This window comes from Botryllus schlosseri, chromosome 1 (genome assembly GCF_051294905.1).
Source record: "Botryllus schlosseri isolate E-star chromosome 1, Bs_hap1, whole genome shotgun sequence".
Taxonomy (NCBI): Eukaryota; Metazoa; Chordata; class Ascidiacea; order Stolidobranchia; family Styelidae; genus Botryllus; species Botryllus schlosseri.
This window is the reverse complement of record NC_137236.1, coordinates 5486614-5514293: the sequence shown is the minus strand read 5'-3', so window position 1 is coordinate 5514293 and position 27680 is coordinate 5486614. Positions and strand designations below refer to the sequence as shown.

Here is a 27680-nt window from a genome sequence, read left to right as displayed (position 1 = left end):
GCTCTATACAATCTAATTGTCCACTTTGCTTAGTTCTACACTTTCATACATTCCAGAAGTAGTTATATCATCATGCAGTTAGGATTTATACGCTAAACAGAGTTAGCAATGTCTGTTCAAAAGCCTGTGATATTGGTTGGATGATATCTCTACTGTCATAAAAGCGTTCTGTGAAGCTGTGAAGATCATCGACATGGAGTAAAATATACTAACTGTTGATTACAAAGATCGTCGATGCGATAGTGATAAGGAAGCGTTTTCTCGGAACATGAAAATGTATGTGCATGACAGCGTCAAAATTGATGAGTGTGAGATATGCGGGAAAGCATTTACTACGAAGGGCCACCTCAGTACTCATATGAATAGACATACTGGCATCAAGAATCATGAATGTCGTTATTGTGGTAAAGCATTTTTACTGAAAAACGAGCTCAAACGTCACATCGATACGCATACCGGCATCAAAAACCATAAATGTGATATATGTGGAAAAGCATATAACTTGAAGAGTCACTTAAGGGGTCACATGAATACCCATGCTGGCGTCAAAGACCATAAATGTGATATATGTGGGAAAGTCTTCACGTTCAAATGTAGCCTCCAGGTCCATGTGAATACCCACGCTGGCGTCAAAAACTACGAATGTCATATATGCCAAAAAGTATTTATTCGGAAGATCTACCTCCAGTGTCATATGGATATGCATTTGGGCATGAAAAAGTATGAATGTGATATATGTGGAAAAGCATTCTCTCGGAAGAGTAACCTCAGGAATCATATGGTTGTTCATGATTACTTGAAAAATCATGAATGTGAAATATGTGGAAAAGCATTCACTAGGAAGAGTGGTCTTATTCATCATATGGAATCTCATACTACTATCACGAATCAGAAATGTGAGGTATGTGGGAAAGCATATACTGAGAAGTCCAGCCTCAAGCATCATATGAAAACTCATCACGGGATCAAGAATCATAAATGTGAAGTATGTGGGAGAGAATTCATTGAGAAATCCAGCCTCACGCGTCATATGGATATGCATGCAGAAATTAAAACTCATCTATGTGAGATATGTGGTAAAGCATTCACGCAGAAGAGTAGCCTGAAGATACATGTGAATATTCATGCGGGCAATAAAAATTATAAATGTGAAGTATGTGGCAGAGCATTCACACAGAAGAGCAACTGCAACATTCATCTGAAAATTCATGCTGACGTCAAAAATCATAAATGTGAAATATGTGGATTAGCATTTACACGGAATAGTTACCTGAAGCTTCATGTGGATAGCCATGCTGGCGTCAAGAATCATCACTGTGACATATGTGGAACAGCATATACCAGGAAGAGAAAACTCATGCAACATATGAATACATGCTGTCGTCAAAAATCTTGAATAATATACATCTGGAAAAACATCTTAAAGTGTCGGTCTAATATGCATGCTGGTATCAAAAATAATGTAATAATGTGGTTCATAATGAAGAGAGCATTTACTAGGACGTGTTCCATCAGACACAATATGGCTTTGAATTAATTCGAACAGGCATGCTGTATTATAAACTCTTAATTCGGAATATGCTCTGAACAACTCGATTTTGATTCGTGCACTCAAACCATTGCGCCAAATCCTGTCGACAACTTGTGAAGTATTCAGACTCGCGTTAGCAGTATGAAGGGCATTTAAATCTTCTTCTTCCGTGTTTTTGTTGCGTTTTCCTTGCTCATCTGTATTGCCTCCCTTGCACCCAACTGTCGGAACGTCCTGATGCCGAGAATGGAGCCGGCGTCTCCATCGCGCTGTTAAATTTGAAACTATGGCAACTCCCTCTACAGTCCGAGTATTCAAATTTTACAACTAAAATTCATGCAGGTCAGTTTATCGTTGTCTAATGGCTGTTTCTTGTTGCCATCAAGATGGGAACTTGAAATTCATTGTATGTGCTTTCACAAATGTCCAGTAATCTCTTGGACTTTGAATGAATAACAACTAGAAGTAGCGATTTCAATGTCACGTCATAACTACATTATGCGGAAATATGTGGCGCTTGAAACGGTTAGCTGTGCTGAAATAGTCTGTCTCATCAAAATGGCCCACTGATCAACTCTCTCTAAACGCATTGCTACAGCTCTATATGTACATGATGTAGCTACTTCATTATATTTTCACTGCCTGCTGCGGTAAGTGATTGTCCTGTAATGTGAAGTAATCGGCATCGCTATATGAGCCCAAATATCTTTTGTGAACATTTCATGCGACTCATCCTCTTGCGACAACTATGCCACTCTGCGAGACAATTATGACATTTGTTGAGCATCGTAATATATATAATGACTATTGCTGTATATTTATTGAATATCGGCGTAATCAGTGTTCTTTTGTGTGATGATCCAGCAGCCATTGTCAGCCTAGTAACTGCTTAATTTTCCCCGTTTTCTGTTAGTTCTGTCTGTGTGATTCTCCAGTAAATTTGCTGTACTGCTGTTACTGTGGAAAGCTAATCTGATTCCCATAAAATAGTGAAGAATGAGTTGCTTCAGAATTGAATCGCGTTAGTTGTTGGTTAGTTTGTTACGTTCGTTATTGCTAGTGCTTGTTGGCATTTTGTGCAGTGTGTTCATATGCGATATTTCATTTGGCAAATTTATCTGGATTAGATTTGAAGATAATATCTGAAAAAGTAGACTTTCCAACAAAAGAGATCTTGAAGTACGGTCTACTCACAAACCATACACAAGAAGTCGATTTCTTGGGAAAAGCGGATTCGCAAAATGCTTTCGAATGACTGATGTTGAAACAGAACAAGCTTTTGCTTGAAAGACTGTAGCAATGGTGAGTCAGGATTTATTGACAGATAATAAATCTGTGTGACTGATAACATTTGTTGCATGCACTAATGCAGTGGTTGTGAATACCTTTCTGAAAACGTTTGCATGGTCATTGGTCAAGAACTTGCCAATTTCCATTTGTAAATGCTTTTCATAGCTATAGCGCTACCTATTTTGGATTTAAGAATACCGGTAGATACCGATAAAAGCAATAGCTGCCACTTTGACTGATCACCGCGATATTCATCTAGCTTGGGAACATTTCCAAAAGTAAAATAGGCTCACAGAGGCATTGCTATGTTTGATCATGACGTATACTAAAAAGACTACATCTAAACACTTGTGAGCTATCCGTTTTTCTAGTCTAGCAGTCACAAGTTCTGACTCCTTACTACTATTTTGCGGCATCGTGAAAATAGCTGACATTTTTTGCCCCTCATGGAAAGATATCGATAATTCTTTCGATGTGTCTTATCGAATATTAATACCGTATAACCTATAATTACAAGTTTCAATTTGGTGTGTATTTTAGGCACTGGTCGTCAAGTAGCATTAGAAAGACGAAATGAGAGATCCGTCTCCATTGCAGTTTGAATCACAAGTAGGCTACCGGTACGTCTTTGGATTTCAAACCACGAATTTTGACTGTACTGTGTCCTACTGGAGCTGCGCAAATAGGATACGCGCATGTCCTTGATAAGACTGTAACCTATCTCAAATGGTGATGCTCACAATATCATCAGCTCTGTGATATTTATTACCTGCAGACTTGGACAACTAGATAATTCTTGTATTCCATTATAATTTGTGAAATATTTATTTGCTCTCATTTTAATTATAACTTAATTTCTAGTTTTCCTAAAAATGCTACATGAGAACTATATAGTGCAGATCGGGCCAAAAGCTGTGTACCTATAAAGGGCTGCGCTTCGATTACAGGCATCAATTTTGTTTGAATTGCAAAAACTATTAGTGAATGAGCATCCGAAAGACAAAATGTGTCTCGAGATCAGTCTCCATCGCATTTTGAATCAGAAGCAAGTTGTTGGATTTCACGGATATTTCCAAGACAAGGATTCGTCTACATCGCTCTCGAGTTGTGCAAAAGAAGGGTGAAAACATTTCCTGGTCACAATTCCAGTGTGTCGCAAACTGTCGGTCGAAATCCCATCAGTTATGTAACGTTGATTACTGACAGACCGGGTCAACTAGATAACTCTAGTTGTCACATTAGATTAACTTGAGCGAAATGCCGGTAATCTAATTTTAATCTAATTTGCCAATTGTTTCTCCCATTTTACATTTCTGCTTTTAAAGAAGACACTGCATGAAAACGGTGCTGTGCGAAACGAGCCAAGCTTGGTGTACAGATATTAAGGATTTCATGCTCATGAGATGAACTTCTGTACTATGTAGAATTCCAATTGTAATTGAATTTGGAAAAAATTGTAGCAATAATTCTTATTCTAATTTAGTTTGGAATAACTAAAAATGAAACTCTGATCACTGGGGCTTGGCACAATGATCCGAGTACCATACTCAAATCTGAATCATTATTTTGTTTGTGGTGCATATGTGAAATATCCACCTCATTCACATTCATACCGCTTTGATGTCATGATGAGTGATACTCGAATACTCGACTCAAAGCCTTTATACAGTATTCAGAATTGTACTTGAATTTTCCCTACATATGACAACTATAATATCAAAACGGCAGTCTGAAATGAATTTTCTAATTTGGACGGTTCAATGGGTCTGCAAAATTTGTTCTTGAATTTTACCAGCAGGCTAGCTCCAGAAGGTTTCGAACCACTGATTTAGATTTTCCGGCAAATAATATTGTCAATCTATCAATCCAATTACATTTGATTTTTGTTGATCAGTCGTTGATGGAAGTTTACAAAAGAAGACGCGTCATCACAGAACCATAGACTCGTTTTCACATGCAACAGATTCTGCTTGGAGTTGTCCAACTTCACGATTGTAAGATTATTCACATCATTCACAACGAATATCACGGTGCTATTGTTTGCAGTGGTGCCAGACGTGTACAAACTACTGTTATTTTCACTAGGCTGTACATAATTGGAACTAGAGCTATCGGTACTCACTGTTCAAAACTTGCAACTGCAACTGGAACTAGAATTACTCACTTTTCTAAACTAGCAACTAGAACAAGAACTAGGACTTACTCAAAATAACAGTAGCTAGCTGATCATCAACCAACTAGTTCTTAATTTTTTACGAGTCTATATAGTCATGTAACTGGATTTGTATTGACAGCTGGAGATTTATTCCGAAACAATAAAATGGAAGATTGAAGGTGTCGGACTCGCTACCAAAGCCGACCAAACGAAAGAATACTTTTTGGGCCACACCCAACTATCTTTTACCAGAAGTTCTCGACAAAAAGGGCACATTTTCGAAGTGGGTACCTGGTCGTTGGGTTTGTTTTGTGAGTTTATATAACAAAATTGATCTGTGATTTGACGAATAGTAGTTGCAGGGGTCTTAGACGTAGGTCTGGGTGAAATTGTGTGGCTGAGTGATTCTATTCTGAATCGAGCATTCGGATTTGATCCGAGTATTACTCATTATGAAATATGTTCGACCACGTACCCTTTACTCGACCACAAAGCGTATAATGACAGTTACACATCAGTTTATAGATACTTTAGTGTTTGCACCTAGTTCGCTGCAGTTTGTCACAATGCTGTCGGTTAATCACGCCATGTCATTTCCAGTACAACGCATAGCTTTGTACTACATGTTTGGTATGCTGCGATACGACCAATCGGAATGTCACGGTTTCCACAGTGGAAAATAATATCAAAACTACAATTAACTGGATAACTTGATGCATTTTTTTACCATCGTATACATTGTTGGCCGGTACGGTACAGTAGTGGAATTTAAACTGTGCAACCATTGAACTACTTACTTTCCAAGTTGTGCAACTATAACTACAAGTCTAGAACTACTTACTTTTCCAAGTCCTCCATTAGAAGTAGAACTAGTCAGAGGAAGACGTAGTTAGTTCCTCGTCACCGAACTAGATTGGTTATTTATACCAATCTGAATTTTAGAGAAGGATCATGAGAAAGACAAAATGTGTCAAGTTGGAATTACAAGCACGTCGGATTTCACGGACTCTTCCAAGGCAAGGATTTTGTCTACATCGTTCTTGAGTTGTGCCAAAGAAGCATAAAATCATTTCCTTGTTACAACTGTAATGTCTCTCAAACCATGGCGGTCGCAATTGCATCAGCTCTGCAAGGTTCATCACTAGCAGACTTGGAAAATTAGATAATTCGTGTCCAATCAACCTTATTAGAACCAAATACCCATGCTGGTGATCTAGTTTTAAACTGATTTGTCAATGACTTTTCGTCCACAATTAAATTTCAATGTAATTTGCGGTGTTCCTAAAATTGCTACATGAGAACTGTATCGTACGCAACGAGCCAAGCTCTGTGTACAAACATTTGCTATTCTCGTGCTTATGAGAATTAGCCCGGAATTGATATGAACTGACACTTGGTTTTTGTACAAATTCTTTGATGGAATAAGTAATATCAATTCTAATCTAATTCGAAAAGACTTGAGTAGCTATCATTCTAATTATGGTCAAATTCGAAAAATTTTGTTTAGCTATAATTCTAATTTTAATCTAGTTTTGAAAAGCTGATAATTTTCTAGTTACACAACTTAGATCACTACGGCTTGTCACAATGATTAGAGTACTCGAACCTGAATTAAGAATAAAGTCTAATAATCTAGTCTAGTAGTAAAAAAACGATTTTTTTTGTACTGCAATGATACGCTCCTTGCCGCAAGAGGACAAATAATTAACAACGAACTGAACGGAAATGATAGTGAAATTTATCAATGAGAATTAAACTTTCGAAAAAATTTTCTATTGTGGAAGGCTGTAATCCTGGTAGTACCGTAGCGTAAAAGGTATTCTACGTAGGTATTTGAATTTCTGCATCATCCATACTGGTATGGCATCATAATAAGTGATACTCAAATGCTCGACTCGAAGCCCTATGCACGATTCACTTTCAAATCAGTCAGATACTCGATTTTACCCGGCCTTACGTAGAACAAGTCAAATATCAAAAAGGCATCATGAAATGAAGTTTCTAATTTGGAAGGTTCCCATGTCCGCTCGAGTTGTTGAATTCTTTGTTGCCCACTAGCTTAAACAGTTTGCGAACCACTGATTTAGATGTCCTGAACAAATAAGATTGCTGTTGTCATTCCATCAGTCCTATGGGCTTTGGTTTTGTTGTCTGTCGCAGTTGAAAGTTCACAAATTATTGCGCATCATCAGAGAACCAGAGTCTCGTTATTGCATGTAACATATTCTGCTATGATTTGCTTATCTTCACAATTGTGAACCATTCATTGGATTCATTCATATGGATATCTCAAGGCAACATTGTTTCCAGTGGTACCAGACCACTAGATTTTCATTGCACAACTAGAACTGCGACTACTAACTTTTAAAAACTCGCAATTAAAACTACAGCTACAGAACCACTCACTCTGCAAAATTCTAATTTTCAACTAGCACCATTCACTTTGCAACAACTAGAACTAACAACTGATATATTTACAACTAACTTGACTAGAACACGGCTACTAGCTAATAATAATTTGTAGTACGAATAACTGTAGCGGAAATTGGTTAAGAAATATCAGAGATGTCATCAGCATTTCTAGTTTAAATGAGAGGGTTTTTGATCCCATAACCCTCTCCATGGCCACGTCACTGTAAGTAGTGACGACTCTGAGCTACATTGCTAGCAACGGCTGTAAGATTTACTATTTGTTCGTAAACTAATTTTATTTAAGTGCCCATCCAGAACTAGAACAACTGTACTAAAATGCAGTAGTCAGTCGATCATCAATAACCTAGAACTGGATTTGTCTTGACAGCTGGAGAACCTCCTCCGGAACGACAACATGAAGATGAAGATTTGAAATTTTGGCCTAGCTACCAACACCGACTTGACAACCAAACAAAGAACACGTTTTGAGCCACACCCGACTATATTGCCCCGGAAGTTCTCGGGAAGAATGGGCAAAGGATTGAAATGGACACCTGGTCTCTGGGATACATACAACATACAATTGAATAGTATATTCATATTGAAATGAACCCGAATATTTTCGGCTGACACTCGTCAGGGGCAATCGTCAGCAACTAGTAGAGAATTCGAAAGAATAGCGTGTATCAACAATCGTAACACAAAATATGACGTCACCAGCACCTGTGGATGGCATTTTATGTTTTTTATGGATGCAGTGAAATCTTTTTTCTGCATGGAGGCCGATTACAGAGCGTTGATCTACATGCCATACCTTTTGAATGTCGACCTGATGTATCAGAATTGTATGTGACTCCAAAATCCGATATCGGCCAATCAATCCGGTTTATTCATATTTTCACTGTTTCAAAAACATCACAAGACTACGCTGCAATGGAAAAATGCCCTTTTTGTCCTTTTTATTTAATTATTTAATTGAAAGTCGATATATATATATACCCACCTTAGCCTATGCGAAGTGAATAAGAGGTATGCACACTGAATGAAAACAATACATGACAGATACTCCCAACCTTGCTAAGCTGTAGGGTTTGGTAAAATCGAGTACCTGGGTGATTTGAATCCAAATGTATTGATAGATTTCAGTATAGTATTCGAGTACACCGTAATATCAAGTTAATAACAGTTGTAATAACTTTAAAAGGTGACATATGTATTGTTCGTGGCCCCAAGGACGATGCCAGCTACACTACATACAAAATAATTTCGTATTTTTGAAGCATGACTCTTCTGTAGCTATTGTGCAAGTTGATCACTAAGAGAAATCTTTATTTTGTGAATGTTCGTAATATTGTGCAACATGTCTTTAGATTCTGAGATATGGCTAACAGCGGTTCAGGATTCCAATAGCCATAGTGAAGTATTGAAACTATTTTTCGTTAATAATATTTTACGCTTAGTGTAGGTGACGATGCCTGATAATCACGTTATGAATTGGGAAACGTATGATGTATGACTTCAAATTTAAAGAATCCTAATAATTCACACTCTAACTATTAATATGAAGTTTTACCAACTTATCACAAAGGTGGTGCTATTCTCGACTAGTAACAATTCTTCTTGTTTCATTTTACAGGTGCTGCTAATACAGAGACACAGACACTAGTTTGTGACAAGCGAGAGGCGGCACTCATAATGCAGTAACATATGGCAGAATCGGATGCTCAGCTTCAGATATTGATCGATACCAATCTAACGCAGTAGTTTGCTATCATCTATCAACATGGGTGAAGCTTTGTGTAGTCTATGATGTTTTCATTCCGGATAGACTTCCTCTTTGAAGCGTAGGGTATTTCTACGAATCAGAGATTTGATCACTTGAAATCCGAATTTGGTATTAGCTCAAATCAATTCATGAGTGGCGCGGCGACTCCGAGGCAGACTTGGACAACTTGAAAATTTCAACCTTTTCAGAATTATATTAGAATAAGAATTGCAGTGAAACATTTTTTAAAATTAGACTGTAATTAGAATGATATCTTCATAGTTTTTATTTTCAAACTTGATAAAAATCAGTATTAGAGCTACACAGTTTTTCTCCAAATTAGATTATAATTAGAATTACTGGAATTGCGAAAATTTGACATTTAATCAAGTTCATTTCGTATCAATTCATAGTTTGTTCTTATAGGCATGAGAATGCAAATATCTGTGACAGCTAGATTTGCTTTGCACGGTACAGTTCTCCTGTAGTATTTTCAGGAAATCCAGAAATTAAATTACAACGAGAGCAAAGAAACATTTCACAAATTAGATTATAATTTTCTAGTTACCCAAGTCAGCTCTGATTAAAATATCAAACATTTCCTGTTCCAATCCAGTTTGTAAAATGACATTGACGCAATTCTGGCCGATAACCAGGAATCCAAAATTATTCTGAACCAGTGATGATCTTAAAATTCACAAGGAAATGTTTACATTCAAAGTTATTGGGAATTCCGTGTCCATGTCGTGTTGAGCAGATACATCACAACTGTTACTGGTGTGTGACTTCACCTAAATGATTCTTAGCCCTGGCCGACTTGTAAATTTCCGTATTTCAAAACTCTTTTTAATTCAACTGATGAGACACAAGACCCAGCCGATTAGCAAATGGGTGGATTTAACGGATAAAGCAGGATTTGGTCTGGAAATCTTGGTATCAGATTTGTACAAATTACAGGATTTTAAAATTAGAGCTAGAACTACACACTTTCAAAACTCAACTCTAGATCTCAAACTGCTCACTTCAAAATCTGAAGCTAGAACTTACTTTGCTAAATCTTCATCTATAACTAGAATAGCTCATTTTTTTAAAGCTAAACTAGAAGTGGAACTGCTCACTTTTCCAATCTGCAACTGCATTGCTGACTTGACAAAACTTGCAACTAGAGAAGGGGTTTTTACACCACAGAAGCATTATGAGAAGAGCGTCTGTTTCTGCGTCAGGTCTGTTTGAGAAATTAGGGGTTTGATGGAAGTTTGTCATATTCTTCCCGCAAGACGTATATTGATATTGTCGAGTTGAACGTACATCGAATTATTCACCTGACTCTAATATTGAGACGGAGTGGTAGTTATAGTGTCATAATGTAGCCTACAAGTCGAAAATGGGAGTGGGAGTAGCTCACTGTTGCCGCAACTAGAACTAGTCACTTTTCAAAACTAGTAACTATAACTGAAACTACTCTCTCTTCAATTCTGGCTATAACAACTAGAAAATCAGAACTCGGAAATCCAGCAGTTAGTTTACCGTTGACCAACTGGTAGTTTGTACAAGTCTGCTTGAAATGTTTGTTTGTGCTCCAAAATATTGTATGAATTTTGATTGATTCACTTCATATTTCAGGCTCCCCACGATGTGACAACGGCGACGAAGCACTTTTCAACGATAGCACGCGAATGCTTCTGTGCGCCAACAGAGGCGTGACAGTGTCCTACTACACACTCCAACAATACCTGAGCACTCTAACCAAGAAAGTACATGTCCTAGTGATTGATCGATGTGAGCCAAATAATATTGTTGCAATTTTATTGTAAAACAACAAGTGATGATTCTATACTGATAGCCTATACCAATGAGAAGTGGTCAGTAAAGAAGTGCTACCACTTAATCGGTGTACTCAAGTACAAGAAACTGTTTTAGGACATGACAAATCTACTTCAAGTAGCTGTCAGCGTTGTAGAAGTAGAAGTAGCAACATGGATTTCTACTCGATTACATGCGGAAGTAGGGGTTTAAGACACGCTAAATCTAATTCAAGTAGCAGTTAACGTTGCTACCAGGTTGTAATGACTTGAGCTCAAGACGGCCACGACAGACATTTCATTGTCAATTCAAAGGATGGTAAAGCCACCACATGATTGGTATTTCGTCTATCAGTCCTGATCATTGGAAAATAGGGCCAGAAACTGTTACGACTGAGGAAAATTATGATATTATAAATGCGGGCCATTCAATGTCACTCGAGCAGAGTTTAAAAAGTGAGTTGAACCGAATTGAGCTGAAAACTGAACAGTGAACATAATGACTTGGACTTGAGTCACAACACTATGACTTGGTTTCGGGCTTGACTCGGGTGAATTGAAAATGACTCGACTTGACTCGAATCAAAACTATAAAAGTGAGTTTGACTTGTGACTCGGAACCTTGTCACTTGGTTACAACCCTGGTTGCTACTCAAGTAGAAGTAGTGATTTGAAAGTATGTAGAATGTAGATTTTCTAAGCCTAGTTTGGCAAACAAAACTGAAATGGCAAACTAGAAGTATTCAAAATAATGAGCACTTGAGACAGTGGTGCAAGTGGGAAAATATACTTCGTTACTGAGCAGCGAGCACTAGGGTTGTTCAAAACTATCTTCTTTCAGGATTTCGGGATTCACTGAGGAAATTGTTGTGCTGCCTAAAAAATCGACACCATAGGCCCGATCCCAACTGGCAGATGTTTAGAAATTTCGAATTCATTATGAAAAAAAATTCAATGAAAATTCAGATTTTACTGTCCACTCACGAAATTGTTACATTGTCTGAAAGAACGATGCTTGCTCATTTTTGCACACCTCTAACAGGTAGAAGCGAAGTGATTGCACTTGAAAATGATGGATTCGCTAAAATATCCTGTCTACTTGGACCAAATTTAACTTTACTACTTGTAGTTCAGTGACAGTAAACTAGGTTACCTCTACTTGAGTAGCATCGGTAACTACTTTGACCACCATCTAGTTAAGCTTGCAATTTCATGTAAATTTACGAAGTTACTTCTACTTGACTTGCATATCTGATTACTTTGATCACTTGTGCGAGGGCTTTAATATATGCTTTTCTATCATACAGGACAGCAGGAACTCGCCAAAGTGATTCTGTGTCCTCTGAGGGAAGCCGTGACTTACATCGACCACTAAAATAACCTCACAACCTACAAAAGTTTTGGCGCTGGCTTGCGATACACAGATTTTATGCTGGAAAGACTCACGTTTGAAGACGCTACTTTAGATTTTAGAAGATGAATCTTGATACGCTCAATACAACGAGCAATACATCTGTATATATTTTCTACATGTTTATTCATCTAAGCTGAATAGGAATGTATTGTTCGTTTCCATATTCCAACTCCTGTAAATCGAGCTGATAGTATTTATCGAAATAGATGTCGAAATGAATTTTCGCAAAAGCCTTTGTTTGGCGTCACAGTTTTGATGCAGGAGTGGTCAAAAGTAGTCTGACCTTGCTACTCGATTTGAAGTAGAAATCAAAGTCACGAGGTAAATTTCCACTGAATCACGAGTAGAACTGGCGATTTTTCAGACATTTCAAAAATACTAGCCACTAGCGGTAACAGATCAGGAAATACCTGAAAAGTAGTGTGGTGACTACTGTATTTGAAAAAAACTGATTTGGTTAAGGTGTGCTACAAGCAGTTAATCTTAGGTGTGTATTTTCGAAATGGTAATATGTATTGTTTGGACGAACACAATAAAGGACGACACTATGTATAGTTCCAATATTTGAAAGATATTCTGTTACCGTGATACAGGTGTTTTGTCCAATTTTTGTGACACATTCACTCGTAAAAGGGATATAGTCTCACAGACTTGTCCTAAATTTCGTTATACTTTTCAAAATACAAAGTATGTCATGTAACTAGAGTTGCGAGAAGTAGTGCAAAGACGAAGACATTCGAGTAAGTCGGATTGAGAACGCCGATAAGTAGAAGTAGGCTACTTTGCTACTGGCCAGCTGTCAAGATGTAGGGGTTGGCTGTTGAAAAAGATTGAGGAGGTGTAATTTGTTGAGACAAAGTATCCATTCACCCGTTCTATCTATGCCGTCGTTGAAAGTGCCAAATGTCGACAACTAGTGGCATATTCTTTATATATTATGTGCTTTTTGAGTTAACTGAAATTCATTTCGTCAACTGATGAGGTCAAAACACGTATAAATATGCGTTCTTATTGTGAACATGAGATTGTTCTTATTGTGAATATGACTGTTCCTATTGTGAACATGAGACTGTTCTTATTGTGAACATGACTGCTCTTATTGTCAACATGAGACTGTTCTTATTGTGAACATGAGACTGTTCTTATTGTGAACATGGTTGTTCTTATTGTGAACATGAGACTGTTCGAGTTCGGACAACGTGTATGGAGGATGTTCGGACATCATGTTCGAACATCATGTCTGGGGGCGTTCGGACACCGTGTCTGGGTGTGTTCGGACTGCGTTGACACTCGGACATCGTGTCTGGCGTGTGTTCGGACTGCGTTGACACTCGGACATCGTGTCTGGGGGTGTTCGTACTTCATGTCTGGGTTGTGTTCGTACCATGTTGCCACTCTGACAAAGTGTCCGGGGAATATGTTGGTGCTGCGACTGATGTTATTGTGAATATAGCGACTGTTGTTATTGTGAACATGAGACTGTTCTTATTGTGAACAAAATTGTTCTTATTGTAAACGTGATCGAACCTACCCTGTGGTCCGGAGTTGGCATCATCATCATCATCATTGGTTTATTAGCAATTTTATCAGTTCAATACACCACAAAAAATGCGATACAATGAATAGACAGGAAGATGTCGAAGCGACTTGGATTTGTCAATGGAATCGGACACCCACCTTGGCCTAGGCGTAGTAAAGAGGAGGCATGCACACTGAATGAAAGTAAAGAATACAGTATAGAAAAAGAAAGCGACAAGAAATAGGGCGGCATGTCATTGGAAGCGAGATCGATAGGTCAGTCGTGGTCCGGTAATCTTGAGGATGGACTGTATTTATTTAGTAGTGCAGACCAGATATGGCGTCTGATAACCTGCTAGAGTTGTAACCTGAGTCCCACGTAATGTGTGGCTGGGTAGATATACTTAGCTCTTTAGTAGTAGACGCACGTCCCTGCGTTAGTCCTGGATCTGACAACTTCAACGTGAATGCAACGACAGTATTGCCTCAGATAGATATATTGGTCGAATATGTATGGAATATACAGTAGGAAATCGCAGATGAGTCTAGTTTGTAATTGAAATGCACGAGCTGATAAATGGTAAGTCACGTGGTTGCGAGAAGAAAGATATAAGTCACGTGATATACAGATATAGGCGATGTACCATAATGATGTTGTATCTTACAAAGTGTATGAACCGTGAGAGGGCGCAGGGCGTTCCACATCGCCTCTGCTAAAAAGGCGTGATTAGCGACAATAGAAAATGAAATTTACATGCATTGAATAGCAGTAAGATTACGAAACGAAATAATTTCAACATATAACACATAGCATGTGGTTTAACGAGGTAAGGCCGAAGTGTGTAGTTAATAAAGTATTGGTAGAAGGGTGATAACGTCAATTTAAAATGCGATATTGTATGACCGCACTATTTATACAACATGATAGCAATGAAACCGCATAGTGTATTGATAACACGTTAAGGCTAGGTTAGATATAGTCAAAATGGCGAATTGGTTATATCTGAGGCAATTTTTGTATTTTATTTAAAAGAACAATAAATGAAAGAAAAAATATGTTCACAAAGGAATTGACATTGGGTATGGCGAATGCGTCATACGCTAGAACGAATTGGTGGTAACTCGAAAATGAGTGTCTGTTATTTGTAAAGGCAAAATCCTATAAGCGGAATCTAGTGTATGGTTTGGGAGCATATTATAGTCAAAACTACTTTTGAAATTAGTCGAAACACGTGGTTCAAGATACCAGAACGGCTTGTAAAAGGCAATTTTATGAAAGCTGTATTAAAATGAAAAAGGAAAAATTGAATACAATTGAATACAAAATGGCCGACAATCGGTTCGATATATGACAAACAACGGCGCCGCGGAATACGGCATGACGAATAGGTAATTAGTGTGGGAAATGGGATAGATGTGTGTTATTGTTAGCCGCCGAAAATCCCACGACAGCGGGGAAGACCAATTATCACATTAGAAGGTACGGGGGCGGCGGCGTTAAGTCTGCCGCAATAGGGGAAAATTATACAAACCAAGTAGCAAGTATCTCTCAAAATGTAGGCAAAACAAATCAGTATCTCGGAAGAGGTTGCGGGAAATGTCTGTCAATCAAAATCCACTTTGGGTATCCGGGTTACGGGATTGTTCCCGCGATAACCGGCCATGCAAGAGAAGCGTGGTTTCCACGTGCGATTGACGAAAATTAATATAATATAATAGAAAAAGTTCATGAATGCTAATATTTCAAGGATTAGGAAATTCATCGCGATGGAAATGTCAAATGTCCATCAGTCTTTAGGAAGACCGAATAATTATTTATATACAGTTAAACCGTGCACCGTGGGTCGCGAACCTGCCTGGATTAATTAACAGTCAATGCTCATTGCTCAATAACGATTGTATTTAGATCCAATTAGTTCACTCCGCCAAGGTTAAAACGCGCATCGCCTGTTGTGCGAATATTCTTCACGACTGTTGAAGTCGGCTTTAAAATGCGTATAATACGTGGTGTTACCAAAGCCATGTTGAACTTGTATGTCCCGAAATGTTGACATAGGCCGGAATCGGAGAGCGGAGGAATGTTGTGCAGTAGTGAGCATTTCGGCGGTTCGCGATAGACCCGTTGGCAGACGACGACGAATCTGGGATGCGAAAGCAATATCGGCAGCAAAAAGGCTATTTCACAAAGTAGGAAAATAATAATAGCAATAAAAGTAGCCTAATGGCTAATGACAAATTGAAAAAGAAGGTAAATACAATAAACACATTGTATTTCAGCGGACCAGATATGAAGTAATGAAAATCTGCACCGATAGGGATGATACGATAGGGAGTATACGCTATAATCAAGGGCGTAGCCAGAAAAAATATTTGGGGGGGGCGAAAAATTCGATGACGTAAATGAGCCCCTCCCGCCTAAAGATAAGGAAAAATGGGCTAAAACGATGGTCTTGGCCCTTATTGGATGATTAACACAACATCTGACGCGATCTTTATGCATATATTCCGCTCACATAAAGTGATGTGTGATTGTAGAAAACTCTGACGTCAATACTTTGGCGCGAAGCGCGAAAAATTTTTGGTTTAAGAATGAAAATTGTTCATTATATTGTTACTTGCATATTGCAAATACATTGTCATTATCAGATTTACCGGCAAAGCTGATAGAAGTGGTGTCATCGAACATTCAGGGCTAGTACACTTGAACTATGTTCATAACACACGGCAAGACTATTTAGAGCAGTGGTTCTCAACCGGTGATCCGCAAAGCCTTTTCAAGGGATCCACGAAAACTCCAAATTTGCAAAATGGTTGATAACCTAATAATAATAAACTATTTTTGGTTTGTTTTAAATTAGAGAGATGATGAAGCACTTTCGCTTCATAACTGCTGAAAGTTCAGGACTCACATAAACAGAGAATGGCCGTCTGAGATGAAATATTCCACCGTGCAAAGTCATTTTAATTGCCAATAGCCTACTTATACGAACACATTGCTGTTTAGGGATGTTTTGCTGGGGTTTTGGAAATAATTGTACGCCGAGATCCATTTTCTCCTATGAAATACACCGACCGCTATTCCAGAATAACTTCACGATGAGCTGCTAGATAGAAATGACTAGGCTGGAGGATATATTGATCCATGTATATATGTTGCCATCATAACCAAATGTGTCGTCTGACGCGTTACGCGTTATTATTACATTCGCCACCACCGATCTCTGTGGAAATGGATTCTCGGCACTCGTTCATATCAAATCGACGACGTGGATTTTCAAGACATAGCCCTGTATTTCAAGAAATGCAGCTACAGAATTCGCTTTAAAATAATAAAAAGTCGGTGTTATTTTCAAGAAAGGTCATCTCGCTGTTGTTTATCACTAGCCTACAGATAATAATTGCACAAGACAGATGAAGGTTGCATGATAATAGAGGCAAATTTGAAATAAGAACTGGGGGTCCGCCGGGGTAGCCTACGTGAAGGTGCAAAGAGGGTCCGCGACGACAAAAAGGTTGAGAACCACTGATTTAGAGTTTGTATAGGGTGGACGCTGGACGGGACAGTTGTCATTTATTGCTGTTACTTCATGACTTGCGGAGAAAGCTGTCACCACTCAAGAGATCTCTCACACACAAGGTCGTAGCTAGAATTACATTTTTTATTGCGGGGGGGGGGGGGGGGATTTTTATGAGTTTAGGGAAGCTCTCCCGTGGGAACACCTCGCAGAACCGTACATCCTGCCATGGGCAATTTCATCACTACCCTTTATTCAAACGATTCTTAGACGCACGCACACACATACCCTATGGAAGCTTCCAGTTGAAAAGCAGTGTGCATTTCGGACCTAGTCGCGCGGAGCGTACATGTTTTTGAGTAAATCAAAGTATTTGATTAATAATATTGGTGCGTGTTATGAGCAAGTGGATTCCATTCTTAATAATTACTTCGTTGAAGCACGGTTATTTAGTGCTGACCTCTGGTAAAGATTGATGCTAGTTTAGAGATTGGAATTGCTGATATATATACCAGACCAAATTACAAAACTCCTTTGATCAGACTCGTGCGATTTCAAATTAGCACTTTTTAAAGGGAGGTGGCGATATTTTCCTGTGCCAGTCGCATTCATGTCGGAGAAGTCTGATTACACGGACAGGATCATTGGGCGCCAGCCATTTAAGTACCCGAAAATCTATATCGAATACATGCGTCGGTCGGTCAATCATTTTGGGAGCGCACTTTGCGGAGTCGCATGTAACCTACTTTATATGTCTTCGTGTGTCCCGTAACGGGAATTGTCGGAGCTAACAGTCCCCAATCCCCATACTGAACTGACAACCCTAAACTCAATCAACCCGACGACCTTGAGTTACTCTCGTGTATCTACTGGTACTGTTGTATTCTCATAGTTAAGAATGCAGCTAAAATCAATTGTGGGTATTTGCGTAAGATTTTTTTTCGGGACACCGATAATAAAATCAAGACAGTCATGATCATAGACACTAAATCGCGCGAAGCGCGAAGAAATTTTTAGGTTGCATTCATCCGCCCTAAAATAATGTCATATTTATTGATTTTACGAAAAATTTTCATAAAATTTTGGGGGGGGCGATCGCCCCTTTCGCCCCTCGCTGGCTACGCCAGTGGCTATAATGTAAGCGTAGGTAGGTACTAAGTATTGAATCGATTCCATACGTGACGGAGCGACGCAAGGCGGTTATATAAGCCTTGTGAGTAATTTGAGCTTTCAAGTAGAAATTAATAAAAGTGTACGGAATCTCGAAGTGAATGGGAATTATGTCGGGTTAGCCGGGTGTATTGATCAGCTCAAAAGTATATAGAAATGGAATATTAACATGTAAAGATGAATGCAATTTTAGCGTAACGCGGGGAATTCGTCATTTAATTATATAAAGAAGTAATGTCGTGAAAGTAGGGTGTAAAAATGTAAAGAGAAGTAATAACAATAGCCGAAATCACGAAAAATGTTGTATTGTTAGGTAGCCTAATGGAATGTACGAATTTAGCGCTGCGAACACGCAGTCATGTCAAAAAAAGTCCCTTAGCGATGTACACAGCATGGTATACCACAAATCCAGACATATCGCTGAATCTGCGCGCCATATGCTATCCAGATATAAAAAAGGTTTCCGGAAATAAATTGACGTGTGCCGTTAAACACGCCGCGACAGGAAATGCACAATTGCGTAAGTAAGAATCGTGCTTCACATTAAAGTATATATATCATATACATATGGACTGTAACGCTTTTGTAAGTACGGACTTCCTAGTTGATCAAAGAAATGAGTCAGATCGTGGTGTGAACGTCAGTATCAGATTTCGTAAATATCGCGAGTCTGAGCGCTGGAGACACACGAGTTTAATTACAACACTGACCCCGTCCAACCGCTTGATCAGGGCGGAAGTTCCGGGCCAGCGTATGCAATGCCGTGGCCGACGCTTTTAGAACAGACTCGGATACCCCCGGGTCGAAAAAAGTACCTTGGATCACAACACATAAGCCGAAACAATTCTTGATTTCCTAGGTCGGAGTAGCATATATGAAACGGGAGTGTCCGTTGCCAGAATATAACACGGGATATTTAGATAATATTGCGTCCAAATGGGATTGCGGGTAAAAGATATGTATCGTTAATCGAATGTAACTAGGTTGTAAAATCTGAAATTGTTCAGATTACGTTATCGCGGGTAGGTATTAAGCTAGGACATAATAATGGAAAAAAAAGAATTGTGCAACGTGTTAAAGCGTACTTATTAACGTAAAGATTAGAAGCGAATATGTCAACGACCTAGTATAAAAATGTAATGACGTCAATGTTTAAAAAAATTGGGAAACAAATTCCGTATTTACAAATTCCAGCATAAGGCTGAGTTTTAAGTAACGCCAAGATGTGATTAAAATCGAATCTAATTATGAGAAATTGTAGCAAAAGCGAGGTTATGCGAATGCGCGTACATAAGATGAATTGACGTTATGAAAAATAAAGTTAATAATAAAATCCCAATTCCCAGTGCTACTGGTATATCTTAAGAGTTCATAGCCGAGATCTAAATTCTCGGTTAAAAAGAGCCGAATTTGCCGTAGAATTATCATATTAAACCCCGGTGGAATGCAATGTTATAGTCGGCCGAAAAGCCGCGTCACTATTGTTATCGAATTGACATTGACGGTGGTAGTTAAAAAGGCAGCGCTTAAATACGCGCAAAAGTAAATGTCGCATGAATTACACATAAAATCGCGATACGAATGAATAGGTGGAAGTTAGAACCGTAAAAGAAAGTAATGTATGAATTAGGTTTAAAGGAATATTATGAAATTAAAATAATGGGATTGGTAGTTATGTTCCACGGAAATGCCGTGAATATAACAAAACGAACAAAAATAGATTGGTAAATAACCACGGTGATTGGTAGTGATTTATGCGGTAATATGAGGGTAGGAAAACCGCAAAATTTATAATAAAAATCGAAATGGAGTTGTTGAACAATTAAACAACTGTAAGCAAATGGTTTGGTAAACGAGTCAGGTAGGCTAATCGTGCGAAAGTGAAGTTCTATATAAAAATATTGAATAGTGGATCGGTGGTTATTATTAGATTTCGCGGGGTAGAGAAGCGATTTTATCAGGCGGCCGACAGTGTAATTCCCGACGCAGAATGGATGTGATAATTTCGTTAGAAAGCCAGACGTCAAGATTTAAATAATAGTTTTTAAGGCCGTAATATAAAAACGAAACCAATGAACAACGTCTTGTCAGTGTCAGAGTATCACTCAAATCTGGTTCTCTGAATGTTATAGCATTGAATATAGGAGCACAAACAACTAATATAATTATATAGAAAGCACGAATCGAGCAATAACGAGGAAATTTGCTGCTAGCCGATAAAGCCAAGTGAGATAAATCATTCTCACTGCAAAATGCATTCCCGAAATTCGAAGTCAAATAAACGGATTTACCGTGAAAGTCTGGAAAAGTCCTGGATGGCTCCATAGCAGTTGTAAGTCCAATTGTGTAGGAGGCGATTCGTCCTTCGTTGAAGCTGAAATCATCTCACGAGTTGGCACCATGCAGACCAGATATGGCGTCTGATAACCTGCTAGAGTTGTAACCTGAGTCCCACGTAATGTGTGGCTGGGTAGATATACTTAGCTCTTTAGTAGTAGACGCACGTCCCTGCGTTAGTCCTGGATCTGACAACTTCAACGTGAATGCAACGACAGTATTGCCTCAGATAGATATATTGGTCGAATATGTATGGAATATACAGTAGGAAATCGCAGATGAGTCTAGTTTGTAATTGAAATGCACGAGCTGATAAATGGTAAGTCACGTGGTTGCGAGAAGAAAGATATAAGTCACGTGATATACAGATATAGGCGATGTACCATAATGATGTTGTATCTTACAAAGTGTATGAACCGTGAGAGGGCGCAGGGCGTTCCACAGTAGTAATTGCTTGTATTTCGACTTGAATGTGGACATGCTCGTCGACTGTCGGATGGCCGGCGGGATACTGTTCCACACATCAGGTCCGGCATATTTGATGGAGCGATGATCTTTTCGGTCGATCATATGATATTTGGACGACGTGGACGCGCGTGTGTTGTACTTGTGCGCTTTTGATTCAGAGGTAAAGAAGTCATTGAAATATTCGGGGCAACGACCGCAGTGAAACTGATACATAAACTTGGCGATTTCTAGTTTCCGCATATCTTCTATGTTTAGGACGCCGAATCTCTTCAGCAGCGACTTATTGGATGGGCAGCCAGGCCCCTTTGGGGCCCTAGCTATGATTCGGAGCACTTTATGCTGTAGTTTCTGCAGTGGCTTGAGTGCAGTTTTACTGGCAGCCCCCCAACAGAGGATGCCATAATGTAACTTCGATTGGATTAAGGATTTAAAGAGTATCAGGAGAACCCATGCTGGCATGAAGCGCCCAAGGCTGTAGAACAGGCCGCACTTCGGTGATAATTTAGTTTCTAGGGATTGAATATGACTCTTCCAGGACATGTTCGAGTCCAGTAAAACTCCGAGATATTTGGCATTATCTGTGTTGGAAACGGGCTGACCAGCGATATTAACGGTTAGGTTATTTTTTGAATTGACTGTCAGCAATTGCGATTTCGAGGCGGCAGTTTGTACGGCAGAGATGAGCATTGGATTGGACAGGATCAGGATTATGGGTTATTTTCGTTGGTACCGGATCGGACCGGATTGTGATTTTGAAAAAAAATGTCGGACCCGGATCGGACAGGATTGTGATTTTTAAAAAACAGGTTGGACTTGGATTTTGAGCATTTCAAAATCCGGACTCGGGCACACTGGTTTCGTAACCAGAAGTGAGGGGCTGCCGGAGAGAAGAATTATTGCCAGTGTTGCCAATTGACGCATTTAGAAGCCAAATTACGGAATTTTGGCACATTTTCATGCTGGTTAGCACCGTTGGTTCCGCTGTTTCCGCTGTTCCGTCTTCTAGGGATGACCGTAGGGAACATTGGCACTTTCGAATTTCTTCAACCAGAGCAGTGTAAATTTGTTAACAGCACATTAGATCTGGTTATCAAGTGCTGTTTATATGAGCACCTAAGGAAGTATTTGATGTTAGAATTGTAGCGATATGGAATTGATGTTAGCATATAGGTGCATATCGAAATATTAGGTCCAGGTCACTTTATCTGCTGCCAAGGTGCCAAGTGGTGCAAGTGCAACAGCCTGTTTGTATAATGTTAACAATCCTTCGCCATCTATGGGCTACTACATATGTTTCTCTTTCTGGACACATGGATTTAGGTCGAGTCGAGATAGCCTACTACTGGGTTTGCTGATCCATAGGAAACGTTTGCCTAGTTCGTATGCTATATTCGTGCCACTTTTGCTGTTGTAGACTTCTTGATTCAACTTGAGTTGAATTCAACCCTATAGTAGAAGAGCACGAATTCTATCAAGTCGTGGTGGCACAATCTTCTCTCTGCAGCCTAAAGTAAGCTTGATGGTAATGCAATGCTTAATGGGCAGTCGCTTTAGTCAGTCGCCGAGTGCAGACGTGTATTTCTCGCTCCGTTAGCTGATTGTGGGGCAACTCTAAACGGCGGACCGCGGAACAGCGGAACATGTAATACTAAACGGCGGACCGAGCGGAACTGCGGACCAAGCGGACCATAACAAAATAGCTCAATACTAAACGGCGGAACGAGCGGACCGCGGAACTAGCGGAACTTGCAATACTAAACGGCGGACCGAGCGGAACTGCGGACCGAGCGGACCATAACAAAATAGCTCAATACTAAACGGCGGAACGAGCGGACCGCGGAACTAGCGGAACTTGCAATACTAAACGGCGGAACGAGGGGAACTGCGGACCGAGCGGACTACTACAAAGACCACAATGTAAACAGCGGACCACGGATCAGACGCAACTCGCAAATGTCGCAATACTCCTAATTTCTGAAAGGGTGCCTTTCATTTTGGCAATAAGGAGCATACCGAACATAAGGACATCTTGTCTAGGGTAACTATGGGGTGTCTTCAAGTGTGGCAATGTAGTACCAACGGTCCGTGGACATAATGAGCATGCGACATTACAGCATGCGAGACTTCGGCATGCGACACATGAGCATGTGGGTTAAATTACGGGTTAGGGGTAGGTTAGGGTTGGATTTATGGTTGGGTTAGGGTTAGGCTTTAGGTTAGGTTAGGCTAGGTTAGGTTAGGCTATGTTTAGGGTTAGGGTAAGTTTTTGGGTTATACAGTCACATGCTGAAGTGACGCATGCTGATGCTGATGTGTTCCATGCTGAACTGTCGTTTTCCATTGTGTCGCATGCTCATATGTCGGGCAACCGTACCAACACACCCCAAACATACCCCAGACTTGATGTCCAGGTTGCACTGCAGTACGAGCACACCTCAAACATTCCTCAAACATGATGTCCGAGTTGTAACACAGTACAAACATACCCCAGACATGATGTCCGGGTTGCAACACAGTACCAACACACTCCAAACATACCCCAAACATGATGTCCTGGTTGCAATGCAGTACTCTACTAACACACCACAGACATGGTATATAGGCCCTATCGACTATCTCTGATCGAGGGGAAATTTCCATGTATGTTTCTACTTGAATAGCTTCTTGGAGGTACAGAACTTCAATACACAATTGAACAATTTCGGCTGACACTCGTCAGGGGTAATCGTCAGCAACTAGTAACGAATTCAAAAGAACAGCGTACATCAACAATCGTGACACAGAATATGACGTCACCTGCAAGAAATGTCGAATACGAGAGCGTTCAATGTACTATTTTAGATGATACACGAACTCTTTTTGTTGACACAGCCTTATGGCAGGTGCATTTTGATAAACGTCGACTCCAAGGCACACAAATGAAAGTGTGAGCGACCCTTTCCGAGTACGCGAAATCTGTCGTCTCGCTAATTTTTTTGCACAGGTGGGATTATCCAGCAAGTGTTTGCCAATTACAGAATTTATGGCCTTTGATCTTGAGCGGATGAGTCAAGGGTGAGCTTTTCACCGAGCGTGTTCTAATGAATCTAGGAACATGCTGATTTAGCGGAGTGCTTAGGGTGCTGGTAACGTCATATTTTGTGTTATGATTGTATACGCTGTTCTTTTGAATTCTCTACTAGTTGCTGACGATTACCCCTGACGAGAGTCAGCCGAAAATATTCGGGTTCATTTCAATACAGAGTTGTAATGACTCGAGTCCTGATTTTCTGATGACTCGACTTGACTCGAGTCATTTTATGAAAACACGGAAATGACTCGACTCGAGTCAATTTGTGTATTGACTCGACTTGGACTCGAGTCATTACGCATGACTCGAACAATAGTCATATGTTTCGAGACTCAGACGGCCAAGACCGACAATTCATTGTAATTTCGAAGAATAGTAAAGTAATCACACTATTGGGATTTCGTCTATTGGTACGAGTACCCTAAAATGCGACCAGAAATTGCTAAAAGTGAGCAAAATTTTTATATTATCAATGCGAACCATTCGATATCACCAAGTAGAGTTGTGAAAAGTAGGTTTAACAAGACTTCAACTGGAAACTGAGCAGTCAACACAATGAGTTGGACTCGGACTCGAGTCATAATACCATGACTCGGACTCGACCCTCTGCTCGCTGACTTGGACTCGGACTTGACTCGGTGGTGAATTGAAAATGACTCGAGTCAAGACTATAAAAGTGAGATTGACTTGTGACTCGGAGCCTTGTGACTTGGTTACAACCCTGTTTCAATATGAATAGCCTATACTATTCAATTGTTTCTACATGAGTAGTAATTATAATAAAATGTAACTAGCTAACTCTGATGCTCTCTTTTCGATGGATGTTTCCATCACGTCGGTGATGGTGCTCTTAGTCTATATAGCTAAATAAGAAAGCACTTTTTATTTTGGAACATGCCAGTAGGTTTTCATCTGCTTACTCTTCCGTTTCTGGACTATATCAAAATTAACCGTTTAATTTAAAGTTGAAATACGAACTGTTTACTTTCTGACATGTAGAAAGTAGTTTTGTTGCTCGAACACGATAATTTGGCAAGAGAAATTAACTTATAACAACTTCGTATACAAATCCCAGAAGGATTTTTCAATGAAAACGACGGGTCAGACGACAGACTACCCATACGCAAATCGTGGACTGACTGAACAAATGTAATAGCAGACAAAGATGAATATGCTTGTCTCAAAGATTAAGCCATGCAGGTGTAAGTGCGAACCCAGCAAACACAAAACCGTAAAAGGATCATCCGGGATCATCTCGATTAGGTTCTGATTTTCTAAGTGTCGAGGGAATGTCTAAAATACGTAGTAGGATGGTCTTGTGGTTATATTCAATCAGAATAAATTCATACTCGGTGTTGTTCCATCTCATGCATTAGACTTCGTTATATCCGGTAGTTAACCTAATAATGCAAATTTTCTATCTCTCGCGGGTACGACTAAAATACGTAGAAAGGATGACTTTGTCGGTACATTCAATCACGATGAATTCTATCCGGTTTTGTTCGATCTCATGCGGTAGCTTCGTTCTATCCATTAGAAAACAATGTTCTCCCTTCGTTTTATTGCGTGAGGATGTCACCGGTGTTGTATATTCGTGTTGTTGCTCTAAGGTCGAATAGTTTTGTTTTCCTCTGATATATATGATCTTCATTATATATATATTCGCTCTTTCGGTAATCTCGCATGTTCAACGAGAATGGTTAATAGTTTTATTCAGAGAATAACTAAATAAAAGTGATATGTTGTACGTTTAGGAATATGATTATCGATGCGTGACTTCTAGAATATTTCGGCGATTCAAATTTTACGTCATCGCGCCATACAAAGATTTGACGCGCAACAGGTCGCAGCCAGGCATAGTTCGCTCTTTCTGTATGGTAAATGCCGTAAATATATAGGAATTGTGACTGACTGAGGTAGCGGGTTAAAGGTATATATGCAGTAGCATATAGCTTATGGGGTATTTCGAATTGCCTGTAGTATATGACGCCTAGAGCTGTTTGACTTTCTGCAAAACAGGTGTAGACAACTATAGAAAAGTTTCAGCTTTTCCAGGTTATATTAGAGCTAAACCGTTTTTCCGAATTAGATTACAATTATATTGCTGGCATTTCGCTCTAATTTAGTGAAATTAGACCACTATAATTCGCTTCAAACATCTGAATTACCGGTAACTATACCTACGGTATATCATAATATTTATGCTTGAATTTTCTAGGTATATAAGTCATATAGATACATTCCTGTAGAACACTGATTCATGATTTTATAAAAGTTGGTGCAAGAATGGACATTTTCAACTTGATGTTGATTAATGGAGCAAAATTTGATATTTGAGTGCAATTATACCTCGAATCCAGTGACAAGATTATTAATCGTTGAAACCAAACGCAGCTTGATTATGTTGGCCCAGAGAATTTGGCTAGCCAGGCCATATTGATGGAATATGGTCACAGTAAGATAATATTTTGGGCTATTTTACATGAACTTTCCAACATTTGATTTGATATGTCCACTAAAACAGTTGTTATTCTGCTTTCGAACAAGACCTTAATTGCTGGTTTCAATGGTAACTGTGTTTGTCAAAGGCTGCAAAGGTAATTTCTTTTCCATGTTAGATGTTTATTTGTTTGTTTGTGGTGTTCATGGTGGTGGTTCGACTACACTGGTCATTTTACACCAGGCCGGTTCTTATTATTATTATTCCGTATCTGCCCGATTACCAGTGAACTCGGCACTTGGTGAATTCGGCCGCACAAACTCGGCACTTGGTGAATTCGGCCGTGGTAGATCTCGTAGCGGTACCGGTCACCATGATTGGTTACTGGAATGTTTGCCGGTGAACTTGGCACTTTGAGTGGTTGTCAATGTTGTACGGGGGTCAGGGCATGCGTAGATCACACAGTCACGGCGTGATTAGATCACAGATTGCGTAATTGCGGGAAATAACGCGAAGCTCTTCACTTGGTGAACTCGGCCCTTGGAGGAATTGGCACTAGAACACCTTCGCATTAGAAATGCATTTAGTATGAATGAACAGTATCAAAAAGGAAATTTAAACGTGTCGTGGCTCGTGGTAGATCTCGTAATCTTGGGATCCTTCAACCGTGTTATCGAGACACCCTAATACCAGAGTGGAATCGTCTCTCCAAAGGCAAAAAATAATTTATTTTGACGTGATCATGCGAAACATTTGTTGATGAGGAACACTGGCTTGTCGTGATCGATAAACG

At 39.5% G+C, this 27680-nt stretch overlaps 2 protein-coding genes across 3 annotated transcripts in view; both read left to right on the top strand.

Moving 5' to 3' along the window:
• Positions 1-27680, top strand: part of LOC145433781 (uncharacterized) — a 358802-nt gene that overhangs the window by 240821 nt on the left and 90301 nt on the right. The gene's annotated exons all lie outside the window — the stretch shown is intronic.
• LOC145436771 (uncharacterized) overlaps positions 283-27680 on the top strand; it is a 355402-nt gene continuing 328004 nt past the window's right edge. For both annotated transcript variants that reach the window (XM_080314075.1, XM_080314032.1), the window contains exons 1-2: positions 283-2833; positions 5116-5263. In XM_080314075.1, coding sequence (XP_080170201.1) covers positions 359-1396 — 1038 coding nt within the window. In that variant the 5' untranslated portion in view covers positions 283-358 and the 3' untranslated portion in view covers positions 1397-2833; positions 5116-5263. The remainder of the gene's footprint in view (positions 2834-5115; positions 5264-27680) is intronic.